The sequence below is a fragment of the Ornithorhynchus anatinus genome, chromosome 2 (assembly GCF_004115215.2).
Source record: "Ornithorhynchus anatinus isolate Pmale09 chromosome 2, mOrnAna1.pri.v4, whole genome shotgun sequence".
NCBI classification, from domain to species: Eukaryota; Metazoa; Chordata; class Mammalia; order Monotremata; family Ornithorhynchidae; genus Ornithorhynchus; species Ornithorhynchus anatinus.
The window spans coordinates 21,019,883-21,042,301 of NC_041729.1; the positions used below are offsets into that span (position 1 = coordinate 21,019,883).

At 57.9% G+C, this 22,419-nt stretch overlaps 2 protein-coding genes across 5 annotated transcripts; one reads left to right on the forward strand and one right to left on the reverse strand.

Annotated features, from left to right (window-relative positions):
* The first annotated feature begins 631 nt into the window (after window positions 1-631).
* Window positions 632-7,564, forward strand: PLA2G3 (phospholipase A2 group III). Its single transcript, XM_039911274.1, has 7 exons — window positions 632-1,253; window positions 1,487-1,619; window positions 2,467-2,601; window positions 4,012-4,601; window positions 5,176-5,299; window positions 5,495-5,614; window positions 7,357-7,564. The coding sequence occupies exons 1-7, from the start codon at window positions 632-634 to the stop codon at window positions 7,562-7,564; spliced, it is 1,932 nt and encodes a 643-aa protein (XP_039767208.1).
* A 2,228-nt stretch (window positions 7,565-9,792) lies between these two features.
* Window positions 9,793-21,453, reverse strand: INPP5J (inositol polyphosphate-5-phosphatase J). Of its 4 annotated transcripts, none has more exons than XM_029058357.2 (14): window positions 21,242-21,453; window positions 17,263-17,675; window positions 16,639-16,773; window positions 15,960-16,070; window positions 15,469-15,577; window positions 14,904-15,020; window positions 14,359-14,534; window positions 13,700-13,811; window positions 12,836-12,945; window positions 12,403-12,586; window positions 11,971-12,108; window positions 11,690-11,767; window positions 10,934-11,038; window positions 9,793-10,713 (listed from the first exon to the last, which is right to left on the reverse strand). In XM_029058357.2, the coding sequence occupies exons 1-14, from the start codon at window positions 21,392-21,394 to the stop codon at window positions 10,147-10,149; spliced, it is 2,508 nt and encodes an 835-aa protein (XP_028914190.1). In that variant the 5' UTR covers window positions 21,395-21,453; the 3' UTR covers window positions 9,793-10,146. The 4 variants fall into 4 exon arrangements, with proteins under 4 accessions (XP_028914190.1, XP_028914188.1, XP_028914187.1 ...); XM_029058355.1 differs by lacking the exon at window positions 21,242-21,453 and adding exons at window positions 19,064-19,204; window positions 19,776-19,829 and having other exon boundaries at window positions 16,639-17,675; XM_029058354.2 differs by having other exon boundaries at window positions 16,639-17,675.
* Window positions 21,454-22,419: the final 966 nt, after the last annotated feature.

A 22,419-nucleotide genomic window follows, 5' to 3' on the forward strand; every position in this document is an offset into this window, starting at 1 on the left:
CCATATGGGGCTCACAGTCCTAATGAGGTAAATGAGGCCCAGAGAAGTTGTGACTTGCCCAGAGTCACACAGCTGACAAATGGCAGAGCGGGGATTAGAACCCATGACCTCTGACTCCCAAGCCTGTGCTCTTTCCACATGCTGCTTCTCATTTACTATTACTACAACTATTAGTCTGAGCTCCTAATTTATCTTCCTGTATCTCTGGCTGGGAACAGGGGAGGAAGTGCCAGGAAGGGTAATGCTATTTATCCCAGGCTGGGCTCAGCTTCCAGGTGGATAGCCGGAGTGGGGCCTGAGAGGTCCAGGGAGCCAGGAGGGCCAGGGGGACGGAGACTCTCCGGGCTCTGGCTGGGAGACCCTAGCAAGGGTCACGGGGAGACACCACCCTGCCACACCCCAGAAGAGCAAGCAGAGCAGGCAGTGCTGGGCAGGTAGCCCGGTAGGGGCGGGCTCTGTGTGGGTTGTAAACTCCCAGGCCAATCGGGGGCCTGTCTGAGGCCCGGCCTCGCCGGAGGATTTGGTTACAGTCCACAGTCACCCCATTCACACTCCATCCTCCACCACCGACGCCGCCCTAACCCTATCCACCGCCCGACTCCGGCAGCCCAGCCTGTTGCGGGAGGGCGAGATGGAGAGGGCACGGCTGCTGCTGCTGGGTCTGCTGGGGGCACTGACATCTCTGGGCCTGGTGCTGGGGGAGCCTTCGGAACCCTGGCCCCCACTGGCCTGGGATAGCACCTTTTGTCACGTGGCAGTCCCCGGAGCCGGGCCGACGGCCGGCCTCAGGTATCTGAGCTTCCTGAGCCAGGGACCTGCAGGGCTGGGCCTCTTCCATGCCAGCTGGGATGGACAGGGGCACCTGCTGGAGTGTGCCCGCCAGGACCAAGCCTCCATCACCTTCCTCTACCTTACCACCTGTGTCCAGGAGCTGGGCCACAACTCCACCAGCAGGACCAGTGCGATGGTCACCCCCAGTAGCCCCTTTGCCCGTGCCCCAAACCCTGCCCTGCTGGCAGCTCTGTCAGCTCTTCAGGAATCCTGGCCGGCCTGCAGTGGGTCCCGGGAGCTCTGGGCAGGAGCCAGAAGGAAGCGGGTGATCCGGAGCCCCAGGGAAGAGTCTCTCAGCCAGGAGCCCCAGGGCCACGTGGTGGCACCAGTGGACAGGCACCAGAGGGCAAGGAGGGGCTGGACTCTGCCAGGGACACTCTGGTGTGGCTTCGGTGACTCCGCAGAGAACTCCAGCAAGCTGGGTAAGAGCCGGGGTTGAGTGTGGAGAGGGTGGAGAAGAGGAAGGAGGGGGCAGTGGTCACCAGGATCACCACAGGTAGGCAGTCTGGGGCATCTGGGCTGGGGGCAAGGGGGAGGTTTGAGAGCCCAGGCTACTGCAGCCTCGGACCCACGCTAGTCAGAGGGAACTGGCACGGACCGTGGCCAAGGGCAAGTGGGGAAAGCTCCATCTGTGTCCCCTCCCTTCTGTGCACAGGATTCTTCCAAGGCCCAGATAAGTGCTGCCGGGAACACGACAACTGCGCCCAGAGTATTGGCCCTTTCCAGTTCAACTATGGAATCCGCAACTACCGCCTGCACACCATCTCCCACTGCCACTGCGACACCAGGTCAGCCCCAGGGGAGAGGCAGGGCTGGGGTGGTGGTGGGGCTGAGGGCCATGGCGGTTCTGAGGGCTAGGGGGACAGAGGCTGGGGGGACAGAGGTCAGCAGGAACTGGGGATGGAAGTTATGAGGCAGGGAGGCAGGGACCAAGGGATGGACCACTGGGTGGTCTCGCACCCCTTGGAGTTTACCCCCTCGACACCACTTCCCAGGGAGGTGTCTGGAAGCTATGGGCAGAATGGAGTGTCTGGAGGCTGTGGATCTCAATTTGGGCAGGGATTGCCTCTCATTATTGCTGAATCGTACTTTCCCAAGCACTTAGTACAGTGCTCTGCACACAGTAAATGCTTAATAAATATGAATGAATGAATGAATGACAGAATGGGTTGCTTGGAGACTGTGGGCAGGATGGGGTCCCTAAAGGCTCTGGGATCTGAGCACCTGCTCTGCCTTGCTGGATTTCTCTCCTCGCTCCCCCAACCCCCCCACCCCCACCAATGTGGGCTCCTCCCCCACTGAGTCACACCCTTCTGGATCACCCTGCCTCCCCCCACCCCCAAGTCTGACCCTGGGCATGGTGTAGTGGATACAGCACAGGCCTGGAGTCAAAAGGTCATGGGTTCTAATCTCAGGTCCCCCACATGTCTGCTGTGTGACCTTGGGCAAGTCTCTTCACTTCTCTGGGCCTCAGTTCCTTCATCTGAAAAATGGGGATTTAGACTGTGAGCCCCATGTGTGTCAGGGACTGTGTCCAACACGATTTGCTTGCATACACCCCAGCGCTTAGTGCAGTGCTTGGCACACAGTAAGTGCTTAACAAATGCCACAGTTGTTGTTGTTGTTGGGCCACAGGTTCAGGCGGTGCTTGCAGAGGCTGCGGGACTCCATCTCTGACATCGTGGGCGTCAGCTTCTTCAACCTGCTGCAGATCCCCTGCTTTGTGCTCAAGAAGGAAGAGGAGTGCGTGGAGTGGCACTGGTGGAGCGGGTAAGGCTGGCCGCCCTGAGCCTGCTCAGCCAGCCCCAGATCCCGCCCACACTGCCCTGCCCCACCCTCATCCTGCCCCTCCCGAGCCCATCCCGAGAGACAGAGAGAAAGCGTGTCCCAGTGGAAAGAGCACGAGTCAGACTACCTGGGTTCCAATCCCTTCTCCATAGCTTGTCTTTTGTATAGCAGCAATTATTATGGTGTTTGTTAAGAGCTTACTATGTGCCAAGCACTGTTCTAAACACTGGGGAAGATTCAAGGTAATCAGATTGTCCCATGTGGGGCTTACAGTCTTAATCACCATTTTACAGATGAGGTAACTGAGGCACAGAGAAGTTAAGTGACTTGCCCAAGGTCACACAGCAGACAAGCCGGGATTAGAACCCACATCCTCTGACTCCCAAACCTGTGATCTTGCTACTAAACCGTGCTGCTTCTTGACCTTGGGCAAGTCCCTTATCTTCTCTGTGCCCCAGTTACCTCATTTGTAAAATCCTATTCTCTCCCTTAAGCTGTTAGGCCCATGTGGAGCAGGAACAGTGTCCACCCTGATTATCTTCTATCAACCCTAGTGGTTAGTACAGTGCTTTGCATGTAGTAAGCTCTTAACAAGGGCCATGAGAGAGAGAGTACTTGCAAGCAACCCAACCTTACAGTTTCAGGGTCTGCAGGATGCTGCGGTCAATGGCGGGGACCCATGCTGTCTGGCCCCTTAGGCCCCAGGGCTCCACCCTGGCCATCTGGGCCCTTAGAGGGTCCCCACTATCCTGGATGTTCTCCTCTGACCTCCTGCCCCAGTGTGACCTGGGCCTTCAGCACCACTTCTGCACTCTACAAGTCGGAGGTCCTGTCCAGCCTCCTCCCCAGATCTCAGGGGAAGCTGGCCTTAGGGTGGGGGTGGGGGAATCTACCACTCCTCCCCCCAGAGTGGCCCAATCCACCACCTCTGCCCCTCCCCTGCCCCCAGAGGGAGGGTCATCTGTCTGTCCTTCTGCTTGTTGTTTATCTTCATCCATTTGTCCCACCTTCTGGGGCAACCATTCCTGGTGCCCACACCCTGGGCAGCCCCTCCCAGGTGGCCATTGCCCATTTCCCTCCTGTCAAGATCATGACAAGGGTTAGTGAAAGCCAAAGGTTGCTGGAAGGGGCCCAGCTTGGCTCTGCGGGCCACGGGGCTGGTCATGGAAGGTAGCAGACGCTCCAGGGAGAAGCAGTGTCTGACACAACAGAAACAGGAGCATTCGGCGGGGTGGAAAAAGCTAAGGGAAGGGCTGTGGGGGTGGTGAGAAGGGTCTGCTAGCCCTTTGCTAGCCATCAGCTGTCTGGCCTATGTGGCTCCCAGTCCTAGCTCCCATGAGCAGAGCCAGGCTTGGGCCCAGTCCATATCTGGACCACCTTTGCCCTACCCAGGTGTAAGAAGTATGACTCTCTACCCCGGGCCCACCTGAGGCCCCAAAAGAGCTATCATCACCGGTTGAGCCCACGTCCTCACCGGCAGCGGAGCCAGAAGACATCCTCGGGGAAGAAGACGTCCAGGAAGCAACAGCTGCTCCCTCCTCTGGGGAAGACTGGGGTGGGGAGTGTGGCTCCTGCCCTGCCAGCCCAGGGCACCCCCAGGTCCCTGGACAGGTGGGAAGTTGGCACCTTGACTACCCCTCCAAGCAACCCGACCCCTGGGCCAGCCTCCACCCCCACCCATGGGCGGGCAGGACCTCCCTCCCCTCCTGAGAGCACGGCCCCTCCCAAAGAGCCAACAGGCAGGCGCTCCCAGCAGAGCAAGGATGGAGTGCCCCACAGAGCTAGGGAGCGGCAGCATGCTAAGAAGAGCTCCAAAGATGGAGGACCCAGAGCACCAGGGACCCTGGTCCCCACCTGGAGCAACAGCACAGCTTCCCTACCGCACCTGCCCGGCAAAGGGAAGGACCATCAGGGTGAGGGTTCTGGGGAGACTCTGGGGGAGGATGGTGGAGGGGAGGTTGGAGTGGAGCGCACCTGCAACAGTGAGTGTGAGGGCACTGCCAGAGATGGTAGGGGGTGGGGTGGGCTGCTTTATGCGCCCCTGACCATGAATGTGAGGGTTGTGGTGTATGGGTGTGGTTGTGTGTGAGAGTGAGAGTCTATGGTTTATGCCTGACTAAATACATATGGCAGATAAGGGTGGGTGAGGATCTGTGTACCCTCAGGGAGGCTTGAGCTGGTGGATGGGGGACATGGTCCCCTCCCTGCCCTTCCCTGTCTCAAAGCAGTGTGGCCAAATGGAACGAGCAGGGGCTTGGAAATCACGGAACTCGAACTCTAATCCCAGCTCTGCCACTTGTCCGCTGGGTGATATTGGGCAAATCACTTATCTTCACTGGGCCTCAGTTTCCTCATCTGTAAAATGGGGATTCAACACTTGTTCTCAGTCCCCCTGAGACCGTGAGTCCTGTGAGGAACGGGATCTGTGTCCAACATGATTATCTTGTATCTACCCCAGTGCTTAATATGGTGTTCGGCACATAGTGGGCGCTTAACAAATACCTCAATTGTTATTAAGTGCTTTACTTAGCAAATACCACAATTATTAAGGTCTAGAAAAGAGCTGCCACTGCTATCAACGCCTGGACCAGTGTGAGAACAGGATCAGGCCAAAGGAGAGCAAGTTCCAGCTGCACAACCCACACAGCCATCCCCTCTACCACTGCAACTGTACTCGCCGGTGAGGGTGGGCCTGGACCAGGCACAGGCTGGACGCGGGGGCAGCAGTCCAGGATCAGACTGCCCTGCTGGGTTGGGCCAGTCGGTGGGGAGTGGGGGCGAGGGGAAGGGCTCTGAGGAGAAGAAAAGAGAGTATGGCGGGTAGCTGTGAGGACCAGGACCCCCGCTCTCATAATCCACGTATGTGCCCCTGCAGCCTGGCACGGTTCCTGCGAAAGTCCAGAGGCTTCAACGAAGTGTCTAATGAGCTCTGGGACCTGCTTCCGACCTCCTGCTTCGAGTTGGTGGCCCCAGAGGACTGCGCCTCGGGCAGTAGGTGAGTGAGCTTGGAGGGCTCGAGGGACCTTGGCCTCCAGGGGAGCGGGAGACCCGGCTGGGGCCCCTGCCTGTTTCTTGGCCCTGATCCTAGCAGGGCCTGCTGGTGCCCCCCATCCACCAGGTGTCAGGGCAGCCTTGCTCTCTCTGGAGCTGCACCCTCAGACCTGGCTCACCCACCACCAAGCCCTGGGCCAGCAGCAAGGATGCCATGGGAGGAAGGTGCAGAGCGGAGGGCAGGCGGGAAAATGGAGGACCAGGAGGAAGGGGCTGTTACCTAGGTGACCCCTGCCCTGGGAGAGAACCCTGGGAGAAGAGAGGGTGCAGCTCTATGCCCTTTGAATATCTGATATTCATCCACCCCACTACACTTTTGTATATATCTCATACCCTGCCATTTCCCCGATCTGTGTTTATTTCAACGTCTATCTTCCCTGCAGACTGCTCCTCCCTTCGTGGGCAGGGATCATTTCTACCAACTCTATTGTACTCTCATAAGTGCTTAATACAATGCTCTGAGTACAGGAAGTGCTCAATAAATACCACTGCCTGCTAGGGTTCCTAGGCTAACAGGAAGTAGGCAGAAACGCTAAAGGCAGTAAGGTTGTTGAGCCTGGAGAAGGGAAGGCTAAGGGGTGACTTGTCGATGGCTTGTAAGAGTGGAAGGGGTCCCTGACTGGAAGTGGGTGGCTTGGGCCCTGCCCATTTGGGCAGACTGACTGAGAGGAAATGGGACAAATAAAAGCCAGGGCAATTTCGAATGGCTCAATCAATCGATTGTATTTATTGAGCATTTACTGTGTGCAGAGCACTGTACTAAGCGCTTGGGAAGGTACAGAGAGTAACAGAGTTGACAGACACATTCCCTGCCCATAGTGAACTTAGAATTTATAAGGGGAGACAGATATTAATATAAATAAAGAAATTATGGATATGTACTTAAGTGCAGTGGGGCTGAGGGAGGGGTGAATGAAGGGTGCAAATCCAAGTGCAGAAAGGCAGTAGTGTTTTTGAGCCTGGAGAAGGGAAGCCTAAGGGGTTACTTGTTGATGGCCTATAAGTGCATAAGTGAAGCAGGACAGTTGGCTCCAGCTGAAGATAGGGGAGGGAGGCTAGACCATCCCAGGGACAAAGTATCGAGAAAGAGTATGGCCTAATGGATAAAGCAGGGGCCTGAGAGCCAGGAGACCTGGGTTCTAATCCCAGCTCCACCACTTGTTTACTGCGTGACCTTTGGCAAGCCACTTAACTTCTCTGCGCCTCAGTCACCTCATCCATAAAACAGGCATTAAGACTCTGACCCCCCAGGTGGGACATGGGCTGTAACCAACTTAATTAGCTTATACTGACCCCAGCACTTAGTACAGTGCCTGACACCTAACAAATACCATATTTTAAAAAAAAAGCACTGGAATGGACTGTAGTGTATGAAGGGGAGCCTCCATCCCTGAGGTCTCTGAGAAACAAACATTCCACCCTGCACAGTTTAAGCCCTCACCTCCCTGCAGGCAGGGGACTGAATCAGGTGACCTTTTGTGGTCTCCTCCTAGGAGCAGGCATTCCCAGCCTGCCAGGAGGCTGGCAGAACCTGGGGCCTGGAGGACTTGGAAACTGGGAACCTGGGGGAACCAGGGCCTGGGCATTGACAGGGAGTGAAAGACTAGGAGACTGGGGAAGCCTTAGGGCTGGGGAACCAAGGCAGGGTGGGTAGCCTGATGATAGCATCTCTCCCCTCTCTCTCAGCTGTAGTGAAAGTCTCCTGGCCATCCTGATGCCCACGAGGCACCTGCAGCAGCTGAGGAGGAAGCAACACCACGTCCAGGGAGAAGGCCCGGAGTGGAAGAAGATCAAGGAGAAGAGGCGGCGGCGGCAGGAAGAGCTCCAGGTCCCAGGGAAGCTGTTTGATATATGCCTGCAGATAGTGGCCGCAAGACAGAGGGCTCCCCTCTGAGGCACTGGGTGTCAGCTGTGGGGGCTGACGAGGCCCCGAGGATGGCAGGGGAAGTGGGGAAGCAGTGTGGCTCAGTGGAAAGAGCCTGGGCTTCGGAGTCAGGGGTCATGTGTTCGACTCCCAGCTCTGCCACTTGTCTTGGCTGTGTGACTGTGGGCAAGTCACTTAACTTCTCAGGGCCTCAGTTACCTCATCTGTAAAATGGAGATTAACTATGAGCCTCATGTGGGACAACCTGATTACCCTGTATCTACCCCAGCGCTTAGAACAGTGCTCTGCACATAGTAAGCGCTTAACAAATACCAACATTATTATTATTATTAAGTGGCAAGCAGCTCTGACTTCCAGCATGGCCCGGGGGCCCCATTAAAGACAGAGCTCCAACACTCTTGCCCTAGGCACCCGGTAGATGTTCACCCGCTTGGGCCACCTGGGCACCCAGGGCTCCGGCTCTCTGGCCTTGGGCCAGCCCTCCACAATCAGCCCCCGGCCACCACCCGGGACAGGTCAGCCATTACTGAGAGCGCCGCAACTTGCTCGTCACTGCCTTCGGCCCACAGTCTGATCTGGAGCTGGTGGCAGGACCATGATACCCATAGGGAGCTGCCCAGGGGAAGAGGCCAAAGACAAAGAGCTTGGATAGCTGCCCTCAGTTTTGTTTGGACTCAGGAAAGCCAGGTGGACATGGATGGGATGGGTAGTTCCCTTCCCCAGGGCCGGCTCCTGGGCAGTTTGGATCCCGGGAACTGGACTCTGGCTCTCTGGAATGCATCACCTGCTCCCTCCTGCTGCTGCAGCCACCACCGCTCCTGTGACACCAGCCCCAGGCCTCAGGCTTAAGCCAAGACTGTGGGCAGCGGGACTTTTGACCTGAGTCCCCCGACTACAGCAAGACCCTACGCTCTCAGGGCCCTGGTCCCATTCCTGCCCCATTCCCAGACATATATATGTTTAATGCCCTTGGATGCGGGGCCTTGGATGGGTAATTTATTAGTATCACTCTTCTGGATGGTGAGCATGGGAGCTTTGGAGTTTTTATATGATTGGGCATGAGGAGAGCAGAGGTGGCCCCGGGCCGGGGAGCTCTGCCAGCCCCTGTTCAAGATGCCCAAATAAAGTGTCTCCTTTGCTTTCTATAGTTTCCTCTCTCTTCCTGCCCACAATAGCACAAGCCAGTACCTCTCTCTCTGGAGAGCTGCCTCATCCTCAAACTTTCCAGCTTCCTTGACTTCTACCCAGTACTCAGTCAATCATAATGATTGAGTGTGTCCTGTGTACAGAGCACTGTACTAAGCACTTGGGAGAGTGAGTTTACAGCTGCCTCGATCTCACCTTTCTCGCTGCCAACTTCTCGCCTATGCCCTGCCTCTGGCCTGGAATGCCCTCCTTCCTCAAATCTGACAGCTAATTACTCTTCCCACCTTTAAAGCCTTACTGAAGGCACATCTCCTCCAACAGGACTAAGCCTCCCCTTTCCTTTTCTCCCGCTCCCTTCTGAATCTTCCTGACTTACTAGCTTGGTTTTTCCCCACTCCCAGCCCCACAGCACTTATGTACATATCTGTAATTTATTTATATTAATGTCTGTCTCCCCCATCTAGACTCTAAGCTCACTGTGGTCAGGGAATGTATCTTACTGTTGTATTGTTCTCTCCCAAGCCCTTAGTACAGTGCTCTGCACATAGTAAGTGCTCAATAAATACAACTGAATGAATGAGCAGAGGATGAGTTTACAGTCTAGAGGATAGTCTATTCCAAGGAGGTTCCCACACCAGCAGCCCCCATCTGTGTTTGGGGAAAGGAGAGAATGACTTTTTTAATTTTATCAACTGCCCACCCAAGCCCCTGGCCCAAGCCAGGAACAGCTGATGTCTAGAGGCTTAGGGAACTGGGGGTCCCAAGGACAAGGGGCCCACTGAGGACTAGACTAGCTGCAGGAGAGGGGCCAGGTTCAAGAGTACCTACTTCCCTCCCAGTGATCCCTCTCAGCTGCTCAGCCTTTTTTTTTCTCCTACTTTGGCCCAGTCTCAGCTGTTCCTGTCTTCTCTGCCCCTCTGCCTCCCTCTCACTCCCCTCATGGCTGCTTGAGCTGCCCAGGGGAGGGGGATAGGAAGACGGGGCGACTATATGGGGTAACCCCATGGCATCCAGCAGCATTCGGGATCCCCTCTAGCTCAGAGTCTCCCCCGTCACACTTCCAGGGCTGGACAGCAAGAAGAGAGGCCAGCTCTAGGGCAGAGATTCGGGGGTTTAATTCTTGATAAATAACAACCAAGATGGCAGACACCTCCCCCCAAACCCCACTGCAGTCTCCTGGAAGGGACTGATTGTCACAGAGGGGTTGGGGTGGCAGCAGAGCCCTTGCCAAGGGCCAAGCTGGCATTCTCTGGCCGGAATCAATTGTATTTAGAATCCAGCCGGTAGGTGACACTGGCAGGCCGGGGCTAGGCCCTGTGGGGAGAGCCTGGGGCCGGGCGGAGCCTGGTAGTGAAGCTCCCGGAGGTGAGGAGGCGGCGGGTAGAGAGATGCAGGCAGGCAGCAAGCTCTCTTGACAGGGAGGATGGTGGCACCCACAGGGTCTCTTAAGGGCCCAGGCCTCCATCTCCCAAGCTTTTGCCCCAGCTGCCCTTGGGGCTGGGAGACAGACTACGTGCCAGGGCACTAGGGCTCTTGGGACTGATTTGGCAGTCCTGGTCCGGGCTCTCACCGTGCCACTGGCCCATGACCTGGCCCACAGTCTCCAGCCTCAAGGCGGGCAGCAGCCCTAGGTTGTGGGGAACAGGGCGGGGGAGGGAGGCAGGAATAGAGAAGTTCAAGGGGCGTGGGGTCTCAAGCCCCCTGGCTCCATCATCCTGGCAGGAAGTTCCCGTCTGGCCCCGCTCCTGGCCCCAGGCTGGCCTGAGCGGGCCCGTGCGACCCTGTGGGGATGGGCTACGGCTGGCTCCCCGCTCCCGGGAGGAGGCCCGGAGGATGAGGCCCGGGAACTTGGCGAGCCCCGGACTGCGGCTCCGCTGCCTCTTCATCTTGCCAGGGCTGGGGCTGCGGGACTTGGGGCCCAAGAGCTCCATGGTGCTGTTGTCCTCCCCATCCGAGCTGGTGTGAGAGCTGTCCGTGGGGCTGCTGCCCTCCTCAGAGGCGGGCAGGGAGATCTGCGGGTCAGGGGACGGCGGCCGATTTGGGCTCAGGGACCGGTGGGTCGCTCGCCGGGTGCAGGACCCGGAGAGCAGGTGGGGGCTCCCAGCCTTCCCAGACCCTTCGGCACCCAGTCCAGTCTCCGGCACCCACTCAACCCAACCCCTGGCTGCTCCCTCTCCCAAAGCACCCCCTCATTCATAAAGCCCCCCACCCCAACCCCGGTCCCCCCCTGACCTGGAAGGGGTCGGTCACGCCAATGAGGATGTTGTGGCTGTGGCTGTAGTAGCCCAGGATGAACTCGCCCCGGCCCTTGGGCAGAGACTCCTCACTGAAGGTCACCTGTAAGTGTCGGCGATGGGGTGGGCATGGGACTGGGCAGCCAGGGAAGGGCCATACCGGGCCCGGGGTGTCTGCCTTTCCCCTCCCTTACCCAGGCCCTGGCTCCTCGTCAAGGCACAACCAGCCTCAGGCTCCTTGACCAGGCCCAGTCCAGGCTCCCGGCCCGCTGCGGGGCTGGCAGGCTCCCTGCCAAGCCAGGGAGCAGAGAATGGGGGGTGCTGTGGGTTCTTTGCCCTGACCCTTGCTCACCCCTTAACCTGTCCCCTTCTGATCCTGGGAGTCACTCCCTCCTCTTCCTCCCCCTGTCAGAACCTGGCCTTTCCTCTCAGGATGAAACCATCACTGAGAAGCCCAAAGATGCTTCTTTGTGGATTTAGGGGACTCTAGCACCCAATTTTCGCCCCCAGAGGCCCCTGGCTCAAGGTAAGGGGAGTACTGGATTTTCACCTTCTAGGCCTATTGGAGCTTGGAGCTGGACCATTAGTGTAGCCCCAGAGGGCAGTTCTGACCCTACCTGGGGCTCCTGCCCACAAGGGCCCAGAGGATTTGTCTTTTAAGTGCCTCTTCTCCCTTGTTTCCTCCCTCCGCATGGATGAGATGGGAGGAACCCCCTGCCCACTAGGCCGGGGGTCATCCCAGCCGGGATCGTACCTGGTACGAGTTGCCGTCCACATCCTCGTGCTTGGCCCACACATAGGCCACGTAGTCCTTGCAGTGCCGGAAGCCCACCTGGGACAGGGGTTGGGGCCAGGGAGAAGAGAGTTGTCGGGGCAGTGAGGTGGCAGCCTGGGCCCCAGGCTTGAACCCCTTGTTTGTCGACTGCTTGCCTGGCACTGCCTCTTAGTTAGTGGGAGAGGTAACTGTTGTGGGAGACGGGGAGGAAGGAAGGTGGTGAAGAGGTAAGAATGGATGGGGAGGGGAAGGGGACTCACCCGGTAGAGGCCGATCCAGTCCCAGGAGCTGCGGAGGAAGACATTCTCCATGCGGTAGCGCACGACGGCCTGCTCTGGCCTCAGCCACTCATCAGCCACTTGGATCCTCACCAGAGGCACGTCGTCCCGGTAGGCGAACTGGAGGGGGTGGCGGGAGGGAGTGAGAGTAAGGCCAGGGGAACAGGATTGGACCCTATCCTATAGTAAGGAGACTCCTGAGCCCGGAAGGCACCAGAACAAGCACGCCAGGCCTGGACTTCCCTCCCCTCTTCCTCTGCCCATCTTATCCCCGTTCTGCTACTTCCCCGACACCCCCTACCAGTGGGCCAGATTTGGGGTCTCAGCCTGGTGGTGGAGGACTCCTCACCGCTGCCCTCCATGCCTCCCCTGCCTCCACCCACCGCCCCTCCATTCTGTCCCCTGCCCCCTCACCTGCAGGGCAAAGAGGGCAACCACGGGCTTGTGGTCACTGACGGTGAACTCCATATGGCTGCAGTAGCTGTGCTGGGTCACCTGCAGCCGCTGCCTTTCCCTTCCCGATGGGCTCGGTCCCCCACCCGGGGTTTTGATTTTCCACAGGATGCGGTCAGTCCAGGCCGGCTTCCGCTTCTTGGCACTGCAGCCAGGGGCAAAGGTGGGGAGAAGGCTCAGGGACAGGACTTAGTCAGGGAGGGCTGTTGGGGATTTGGTGGGGAGGACTCAGAGGGGAGGCCCAGGGAGAAGGGCTCAGATGCTAGCCAACTTTCCTTTGACCCTGACCCTATTCCTGGCCTTCCTTTCCCATGGAACAGTCTCCCCTGGCTTGCCCCAGCCACCTCCCCTGCCCCAGCCCTCTGTCCCGGGGGTCCCGGCCTCTACTCCCCACCTGGTATCATACTTGTTGGTGCCCACATCGAACTTGAAGGTGGGAGCGAAGGTGAGGGGCCCCTCCTGGAAGCCCTTCAGGACGGGCCAGGAGCTCTTGGCCATGTTGAGCTGGAGGGCAGGAAGGCCAAGGTCAGAGTCGAAACCTCCATCTCTTTTGCCTCTGCCCCAACCAGCCTTTAGCCTTCCAGGAAGCCCCAAGGGTCATCTGCCCCACCCAGCAGCAAGGGCAAGCAGGGGATCCTCTCACCCAGGTACCCTCCCGGGAGTTGGCTCCCAGCATGTCCTGGATCGGGGCTGGGTTGGGGGAACCCCTGGGTTCAAATGGCAAAGGGAAATCTGCCATATTTGCTGCCAGCCCTGGTTCTGAGGCTGAGCCTGGGAGGCCAGGGGGAGGGGAGGGACGAGGTGATTGAGGAAAGGGAAGAGCTCCATTGCCTCCTGAAATCCCACATCATTCATCCTAAATATTTCTGCCAGTGCCTGGCTCTGATCTGAAAACTCCCCCAGCCCCACCAACCTCTCTTCTGGGGCCCAGCCCCCACTCCCACCATGCCCCTGCTCCCAGGCTCTCCTTCCCAAACCTGGTGCCCAGTCTCAGTCCCAAAGAAACAGGCTACTCAGAAAGGAAACTGAGATACAAGGCATGGAGGGGAGCAGGGAATAGAAAATTCCCAGAACCTCAGCAAGAAAAATAAACCTGGAACCATCATGCATAGTTGCTGAGGTTTTGGAGAAAGAGGAGTGGATTACTGTGAGTGTACTGGGGAACAATGGAGTGGAGAGGGAGAGACAGAATCCACTTGCGTGTGTGTGTGTGTGTGAATATTGATTGGGCAGGGCCTTGTGGTTTTCAGCTCCCCACCTGGTCCTTCTCCCAGAGTTGATGCAATTTGTTGTTGTCAATGGCAAACTTCACGAAGTGCAGATCGTAACTCTCGATGCGGAAGTTGAGGTCTCCAAACCAAAAGACGATGCTGAGGAAGGGGGAGGGGATGGGGGGATGGTGGAGGTAAGGGAGAAGCCCAGGTGGGCAGAAGCCACCACAGAACCCCACAGGGTTATGGTGCCTGTTCTATTGACCTTGGAAAGCACCGTGACTGGGAGTGAGGAGAGGGGAATGACTGAGGTACTGCCTTATCCCACCCTCCCCACCCAATCCTGCCTCTGCCCTTCCCTTCTGAGCAGGTTAATGATTCCCAGAACCCTCTGGTCCTGTCAGGCCAGGAGAGCTTTAAAGCATAGCTCCCCAAGGGAAGAGAGTTAATGAATGAACAGGGTGGGGGCAGCCCCAGGGGCCAGGGAGACTGGGGGAGGCCAAGCAGGGAGGGGAGCTGTAGGGGGGCAGGGGACATGGAGGGGGCAAGATTCTTGGGAAGAAAGGAAGGATCAAGGTCAAAGTGGTATGATCCACTGCGTTTCTATGACAACACTAAGTTCCCCTGTAGCAGAGCAGCACCCACCCCCCTTTCCAGATCTCTTAGCTGGGGTTGGGGCCTGGAGGAGAAAGAGGGCGACTCCTACTCATGGTCCAGGATGCCATGGGCTGTGGGGCCCTCAAACTGCTGCATGTTGAGGATGGTCATGAAATTGTCCTTGCGCTGCTCGGCCTTGTCCATGTGGGCAGGCAGGTGGCAATTGAGGAAACAGACCATATGGCCGAAGATGGAGAGGCGGACACTCACCCCACCCTTGTTACCCTGAAGGGGACGGAGGGAGGGAGAAAGGGACCAAGGAAGAAAGAGGACAAGGTTTGGCAGGTTTAGGGTGGAAAAGGCCCCCAATCTCTCACATTTATCTTTATCCTCTGTACAAGCCCTTCATCTTTGCCCACCTTCCACTACCCCATCTTCCCCCATCCCACCCACCACCTCGCTGTCCCATCCACTCCCATCCTCCCCACCCACTCTCATACTCCCCACCTCCACTGCCCCCTTCACCCCCATCCTCCCCAACCCTGCCCACTCCCAACCCGTCCACAGTCTCACTGCCCCATCTGCTCCCATCCCCACCTCTGCATCTCCCCCAACCCCGCCCTCAATAGGGACCCCCATCTCCCCGGTCCCTACCCAGTAACCACCCAACCCTGTGCGGGTGCAGTCGGTCTGCACATTCTGCAGGAAAGGGAGATGATAGTACTTGGCAAACACCAATAGAATCACTCCCTGCATCCGGACGGTGCTCACCTGTTGGGGGGTAGTGGGGAGGGGGACGGGGAAAGAAGAAACACTAAGTCTGGAGATTTGGTGGGGACAGTGGGAAAGCAGGGTGGCCAGGGAAAAGTCGGGGGCGGGGGAGAAGAGGGCAGCCCCCAGGGCCAGTCTACCCTTTGACTGCCCCCCTGGGAGCAATCCTGCCTGACCATTCAATTGCATTACTCTCAGCGACCGGCCGACCCGCTGGCCAATTCCATCAGCTGCTGTGAGAGCGGATGTGCATGCTTACATCCCCTGGGCAGGCGGAGTGGTGGACGGGTGGGTGGGACCAGAAGAGGATGGTTTCCAGCCTCAACCTTGCCCTCCCAGCAATTCCATGTTTGAGATCCTGGTGGGAGTCGGGGGCAATGGATGATCCCAGGAGTGAAAGGGCCCAAGGGAAGAGGGGGGAGGCCACCTCCCTGAGCCCGAGCACTACCAGTACGAAGTTGAAGGGAGCCAGAACTTCCATGAAGAGCTCACTCCACTGGTCGGTGAAGAGGGCATCTTTCAGGCGCTTGTTGATCATCGAGTTCACCTCCTGAAGCCTGGACAGTAAAAGGTGAGTGACCCCTTCTCCAGCCCTCTCCCCCCCAAACACCCCCCACTTTGCCCAGCCAGGGGGCACAGATGGTTGCCGGGATCTCTCAACTCTTCTATCCCCATCTGGACCCCAGCCCAGCCAGCGAGAGGCAGGATGGAGGCCGGAGAACAGCCTGGAGCCTGTCTTTGGGCAGGGATTGTCTCTATCTGTTGCCAAATTATACATTCCAAGCACTTAGTAAGTGCTCTGCACATAGTAAGTGCTCAATAAATACTACTGAATGGAGGACCTGGGCCCCAAAGGGGAGAGCCACGCCCTCTGCCCCATGGTGCCCCCTCCCTCACTGTGCCCCACCGCCTTTGGCAGCCTCTGCCCTGTGTCCTCACCCAATGGCGATCATGTCCGTGGTGCTGCTCTCATCTGTGTTCAGGTGCAGGAGGGAGGTGACATCGTCCGGTGGCATGGCTGTGCCCACGTTCCATGTCACCACAGTGATCCTGCCCGGGGGAGTTGGGGGAGGGCATGGCCAAGTTGAGGGTGAAGCACTGCCCTCTGCCCCCCGGCCTCTGCCCAAATTCTTGCTTTTCTCCAGGTTGGCCCAATTCTGCGGCTTCTCTAGGATCCAGTTCAAAGCACCTATCTTCCTTTTGCTCCAGACTCCACCCAGATTGGTGGGGGGGGGGGGTGCCTGTGGCCTGGAGAGGAGGTGGCCAGCTCCCTGGGGATCTCCAGTACCCTCACCCTGCCTGCCCCCTATTGGAGGGGTCCAATGACTCAGAAAGAAGGTGTCTGACCTCATCTGGTCTGCCCCCTAACCCCCAACCCTTCCTGGTTCCCACTACCCATCCCCCATCCTAGCAACTCTGATGAGACTCCACAGGCAAACACCACTGCGTGGATGCCAGTTTTCAGAACATCTGACCCAAATCCACTCCGCTGCTGCGTTAGCTCCTCTGTCCCCACAGCCTGGCGCCAGACAGAAACCAGTTTCGTGGAATGGGCCTGGAGCCACTTGCCCTTGCTCTTCCTCCCAGTTGCTCCCCAGAAGCCCACCTGCCCCCTCACCGGAAGCCGGGGTCTCCTTTGCAGGTGGAGTGGGCCGACCACAGGGGCTCAGAGCAGGGGCTGTCGAAGGGGGCCGGGAGGTCCAGGGAGTGCGGCGATGGGCTGATCCGTCCCCCGGGAGCTGCCCCGTCGGGACTAGAAGTGGGAGAGGCAGGAATCGGGGGCGGGGGTGCCAGTTGCCCAAAGGGCCTGGGTGTTGTTGCTAGGCTGGTGCTGGGAGAGGGGGAGCCACCTGGTGAGCGGCTGGGGGAGTGGGTAGGCTTCGGAGGAGGGGGCACAGTGATGGCAGCAGAGGGGCCCGCTGGCTTGAAGGTCACAGGGGACAGTAGGACCGGGGGGCCGGCACCAGGGTGATGGCCACTCCCCTCTGAGTGGCCCCTCCCTGAGTCCAGGGGCAAAGGCTGAGGGGGTCGAGGCAGGAGCGAGTCCTCGAAGCCAGTGCTCCGAGAGCATTCGGGTCGTGCCCGGAAGGAGAGAGAGAGCGGAGGCTCAGGGGGCATCTGGCCCGGCCTCTGGGGAACAGGGGCTCCAGCTGGGGATGGGGATGGGGGGCACCGGGCCTGGACTGGGGCTGCGAGTGGGGTGAGCCCCTCACAGGCTACTGGGCTTGGGGTGGAGGGCGACCTGGAGCTTCTGGAGTCCCAGGGAACAATGGGTGTCCAGCCCATTGAGCATGGAGCTGAAACCGGCTCCGGGGTCAACGGAGACGAGGATGACGGAGCCTGTCCCTGCTCCACAGAGGGCGGGTGCTGCTCACAAGACGGTGGTGCCAGAATCAGCCTCGAGGATGGCAGGACAGGGTCCCGCTTCAGTCCTTTCCCCATCGAGGACGGTGAAGGACACGGTTCTACAGACGATGGAGCTGGGCCAGGCGGCCAGGATGTCAGAGAAACTCTCTGGCTCATCAAGGACACTGATGGCTGCTGCTCCGGGGAGGGGGGTGCCGGGCTCAGCCCTGAGGAGGTGGGAGCTGTGCTCTGCCCTGAGGATGATGAAGATACTTGGTGCTTTGTGACTTTCGGGTTGCCTGGCTCCACCTTAAAGAAGGAGATATAGAGAATCAGAGACCTCAAGAGATCAATCAATCATTCAATCATATTATTTGAGTGCTTACTGTGTACAAAGCACTGTACTAAACACTCATTCTCTTTTGCGGGCTCCTCCTCCGCCTCCCACCTACTGTGGGAGTCCCTCAAGGCTCTGTTCTGGGTCCCTTTCTATTTCCACCTACACTTACCCCCTTGGAGAACTCATTGTTCATGTTCTTCCTCTGACCCAGAACTCCCTCCTCCTTCATATGTAACAGACTAACACTCTCCCCACATTCAAAATCCTCCTAAAAATCACATTTCCTCATTTTCCCCACTTGCTCCCCCTTCTGCGTTGCCTATGCACTTGGATCTGAACCCCTTAAGCACTTGATATTCACCCCAGCCCCTCAGCACTTATGTACATATCCTTATACTTTCCCATTTCCCCTATTTGCAACTGGTTTTAATGTCTGTCTCCCCCCCAGCCTGTAAGCTCCTTTGTATTGCACTCTTTCAGGCACTCAGTACAATGCTCTGCACACAGTAAACACTCAAATACTGATTGGGAGAGTAAAATACAGCAGAATTGATAGAGCTTACAGTCTAAAGGGGAATATCATTATCATCCTGCTCTGGGCTGGATGGCCACCCCCACCCACCCCTGCCACGCTGTCATCTACACCTGCCGAAGCTGCTCTGGAGCAGAAATTAGTCCCTCGCTTCCCGGACTGGGCACTGGCTGCTGCCGTTTTGCAGTCAGAAAATTCTTCTTTCTAAGGTCTAACCCCAGTTCCTCCTCCCCTGCTATTCCCCTACCTCTTCCCTTGGAAATAGAGCATATCTGCTCTACACTCACCCTGAACATGGGTCTGGCATGGGTCTATGGGGTTCTACTCCTAGCTCTACCACTTGTCTGCTAAGTGACCTTGGGCAAGTCACTCAACTTCTCTCAGTTTCCCATCTGTAAAAAAACCAGGATGATACCTTTTCCTCCCTCCTTCACCTGAGTGTCCCATGTGGGACAGGGACTGTGTCTGATCTACTTATATTGTATCTAGCCTGGCCTAGAGGAAGGAGCATGGATCTGGGAGTCACTGGACCTGGGTTATAATCCTAGCTCTGCCTCTTGTCTGCTGTATGACCTTGGGCGAGACACTTAACTTCTCTGTGCCTCTGTTTCCTCAAAATGGAGATTCAATAACTTTTATCCCTCCTATTTAGATTTTGAACCCCATACGGGACCTGATCATCTTGTGCCTAGCCCAGCACTTAGTACAGTGCTTGGCACATAGTAAGCACTTATGACATACCACAATTATTATAATTACTTCAGCACTTAGCATACAGCTCTTACAAATACCACAATAATTATTTACCTCTAAAGAGCCCCTTACCTTGCCTACATTGGTTTCCATTTCCTCCATCCACAACACCAGAACACCCTTCCTGGTTGTCACTGGCCTTAGGTGGGGAGTTGTGTGGCCTCAATGCCCTCTGGGGTCTTGGGGGTCCCTGAGCAGGCCTTGGCCTGGTCCCTGCATTCAGTGTCCACAGAGGGCATTGTTACCAGCAGGTGGTCCTGGTCACCACCACCCCACCCCAAGCCTCAGGGAGCACGGGACCCCCACCCAAGCCTGCCTGATCTGTTTCAGGCACAGATGACTTTCCCACAGTCTTCAACCTAGTCATTAGAGCAGCAGGAAGAGAGTGTTTAGTGTGTGGCAAAGACACACACACCCGCTCCACACGCCCCTTCCCCTGTGCTGATCGCTGAGGGGGTTGGCAGGCCCACCCCTGCCAGGTGGCTATTATTAGACCTGGAGTGGAGCAAGCAGGCGTGCTTCCATCCACTACTTCCCTGGTGCCTGGCTGTGGCCCTAAGTTGGCCCAGAGAATGCAAGCCCTGGGGGGCACAGTGCCCTTGTGAGGCCCGCCAAGAGGAACTGGCCCTGAGGCCAGAAGGTCGGAGGCCTCCTCCATCCCTCCCCACACATCCCACAGGAAGATGGCCTTCCAGGACTGGGCCTTGTGTCCTGGCTAAATCTCCCGGCCTCTGCCCAGACCCCAACCCCCCGCCACAGTGAGACCCCACCCCAGGATTGTCACCTGGCTGCTGGGGCAGGTTGGTTGGCCTCTCCTTGTCTCTACCCTCTCTCCCACCCCCCACCCCATAGACCTGGAACCCCGATGGTCCAGGGTTCTGGCCATTCCACCCCTTAAAGGGGCTCAGCCCCTGGAACCCTCTGGCTTGGCATCCTGCCAGCAGGACAGATGGGAGCAGAGGCATCTGGAGGGGTGGGGAATGGCCAGGGAGAAAGAAAAGATGATTTCTTCCAGAATAGATGCCCTATGGACCCCCCTGGAGGACTCCTGGACACCCCCAGGCCCTTAATCCACCCTGCCCCCCCCAAAACTCCTGATTCTCTCCAGCCCTTTCTGACCTCATCATCCTCAGATACCCGCTCCCCCCAACCCACTGCTGGCCCCGTGATCCCATCCCTTCTGGGTCCCTTTGCCCCTGTTGATCCCAAGGCCTGTTTCTTGACCTTCATTTCCCCTGTTCCTCCCTCTCTCCAGAATTGGGCTTTTGCCAGCTGAGGATCAGAATTCTCCCAGCCCTGGGGCCAGGAAGTTAGTTTCTTAACTCTTTCCCTCTCAAACCCCCTACCCCCACACCCCTCACCCAATTGTGCCACTTCCTGGAAATGGTTAGGGATTACAAGGTTAAGGGTGCCTCTTTGGGTCTGAGGGGAAGGAAGGAGCAGAGCTGCCCTCCCATCCCCCACACCTTCTCTCCTCCCATCTTGACCTGTCTTCTTTCCTCCCCTCAACCTCAGTGGCACCTGGAGAGCTGGCCTCGGAAAGTTGGCTAGTAACCAGGGGAGAATGGGCCCAGAAGCTCCCTGTCTGAAGGGAAAAGACTGTTCTCTGCTCTCAAGAGATCTGACCCTCTAGCCAGCCGTGCCCTTCCTGCTCCAGTGAGCCGCTGTCCTGAAGGTGCTGAGGACCCACAGTCCAGGCCAGGATATCCTCCTCCCCAACTCCTCTGGCCACTACTGCCCTTGGAAATCAACTTAGCTCCCCTCCCCAAAGCTTCAGGAGAATTACAAGAGGCCGGGCCTTCCTGCAGGCTAGGGGGATCCTAGTGAGAGGAGCGGATCCTGAAAGACCAGGCAGAGACGCTCTTCTCGGCATCTGGGCCTCCGAGAGCCCAAAAGCTCTTCAGAGACCCAACAAGTCCGATTTCTTTGTACCTACCCCCGCGTTTAGTACAGTACTTGGAGCATAGGAGGTGTTTAACAAATATCACAATCGTTATTTTTAGCAAGTTGATCACACGTGCCCGAGACTCCTGGCCTGGAGGTAGGTTCTGCCAGGGCCCTCCTTCCCCCCGCCCCTCCTCCTCCATCTCGTCGCACAGGCCAGGACACAGGGTCCTTCTTCTGTGGGCAGAGCGTTGGGCAGAGAGCTAAGGGCACCTGAGGGCAGGTGGCTAGCAGGCTCAGGGCCCGAGGCCCCACAGGAAACAGAGCAGGCCTTGGGGGGTGGTTGGGAGGGAGGTGTTTATTTACCTTGGGGAGGCTTCCTCCAGGTTGGTCCATAGCTTCCCCTAGCGAGGGCAGGCAGGCCGGCTTGGCTCCCTCTGGACACCGCTGTCTCCCGCTGGCACTGCCGCTCCTCTGTCGCTGCTGCTGCTCCTGCCTCGGCCGCCGCTCCATCTCCATGTCTGCAGCCCCAGATGCTTTCGCTGCTCCTCCGACTCCCCGGAATCCGTGACGTCACCTCCCCCCCCAACCTGCCTGGCCTTTAAAGGCGCAGATTTCTATTCCACCATTCCCAGCTCCTCCTCCTCCTCTCCAGGGATGGCTCTGGGGGGCCTCGGCACCCTGGAGAATGGAACTGAGCTGGGCTGGCTTGGTCCGGCCCTGTCCGACCCAGCCCCCAGGTAGGAGCCCCAGAGAGGCCTTCTCTGCTGCCTCCCGGCCCTACCTGTTAATGTCCTGCGTGTGTGCTTGTGTTTGGCCCGGGTCCCAGCTCCAGGCTAGGAGGAATTAGACATGCCATCCCCTGGGTAATCCGGCTGGTGGCCCTGCCTGAGGGCTGGACATCCCAGGGCTCTAATGCCCAAAGTGGCTGGGGCCGAGCTGAGGCAGGAGGCAACTGGGGCTACAGCGCTAGACACAGGCTTGTAGAGTTTGGCCAGGCTGGCAGCTGGAAGAGGTCCAAGAAGGCACCCTGACTTCCCAGGAGAGAGCCCAGAGGCCTGGGTTCCAGGGTATTTTCTGCTCTTTCCAACCACCACAGCCTCTGAAACAGGCCCAGAGGCCTAGGGTCTTGCTTCTGAGTCTCCCTTCCCTTCCCTGGCTTCTCCAGGGTGAAACTGGGCTCTTCCCCTCATCCTCACTATGCATCCTATCTGTCCCTATTTCCCCTTCCCCAGGTCTCTCAATTCCCTGCCCTCCAGCTCTAGCCCAGAGGCAGTCAGCCCCCTGCTTCTCCCCTCTCCATTTTCCCTTCACCTCTACAGTCCTCCCTAGAAGTTCCCATACCTTCTGCTTCCTGCTTCCCAACCTGGTCATCCAGTCCCTACTCCCCAGTGATCATCAGCACACTAGTGCACACACCCCATCTTCCCCAGCCTTCTGACCCCTCCTTTTTCCAACCCCTCCTGAACACTCTTCTTCCAGAAGCCATCCCTGGGGCAAAGCTGCAAATCTGAGCTTGTTGTGGGCAGGGAAAGTGTCTGATG

Coding starts and splice junctions, on each gene's coding strand:
- PLA2G3 (XM_039911274.1), top strand. CDS start 632: ATGGAGAGGGCACGGCTGCTGCTGCTGGGTCTGCTGGGGGCACTGACA. Junction 1,620..2,466: donor CACTGCCACTGCGACACCAG/GTCAGCCCCAGG, acceptor GTTGGGCCACAG/GTTCAGGCGGTGCTTGCAGA. Junction 5,615..7,356: donor GACTGCGCCTCGGGCAGTAG/GTGAGTGAGCTT, acceptor CCTCTCTCTCAG/CTGTAGTGAAAGTCTCCTGG.
- INPP5J (XM_029058354.2), bottom strand. CDS start 21,394: ATGGAGATGGAGCGGCGGCCGAGGCAGGAGCAGCAGCAGCGACAGAGG. Junction 14,535..14,903: donor CAGGGTTGGGTGGTTACTGG/GTAGGGACCGGG, acceptor CGTCCCCTTCAG/GGTAACAAGGGTGGGGTGAG. Junction 10,714..10,933: donor GCGTGACCGACCCCTTCCAG/GTCAGGGGGGGA, acceptor CCTGACCCGCAG/ATCTCCCTGCCCGCCTCTGA.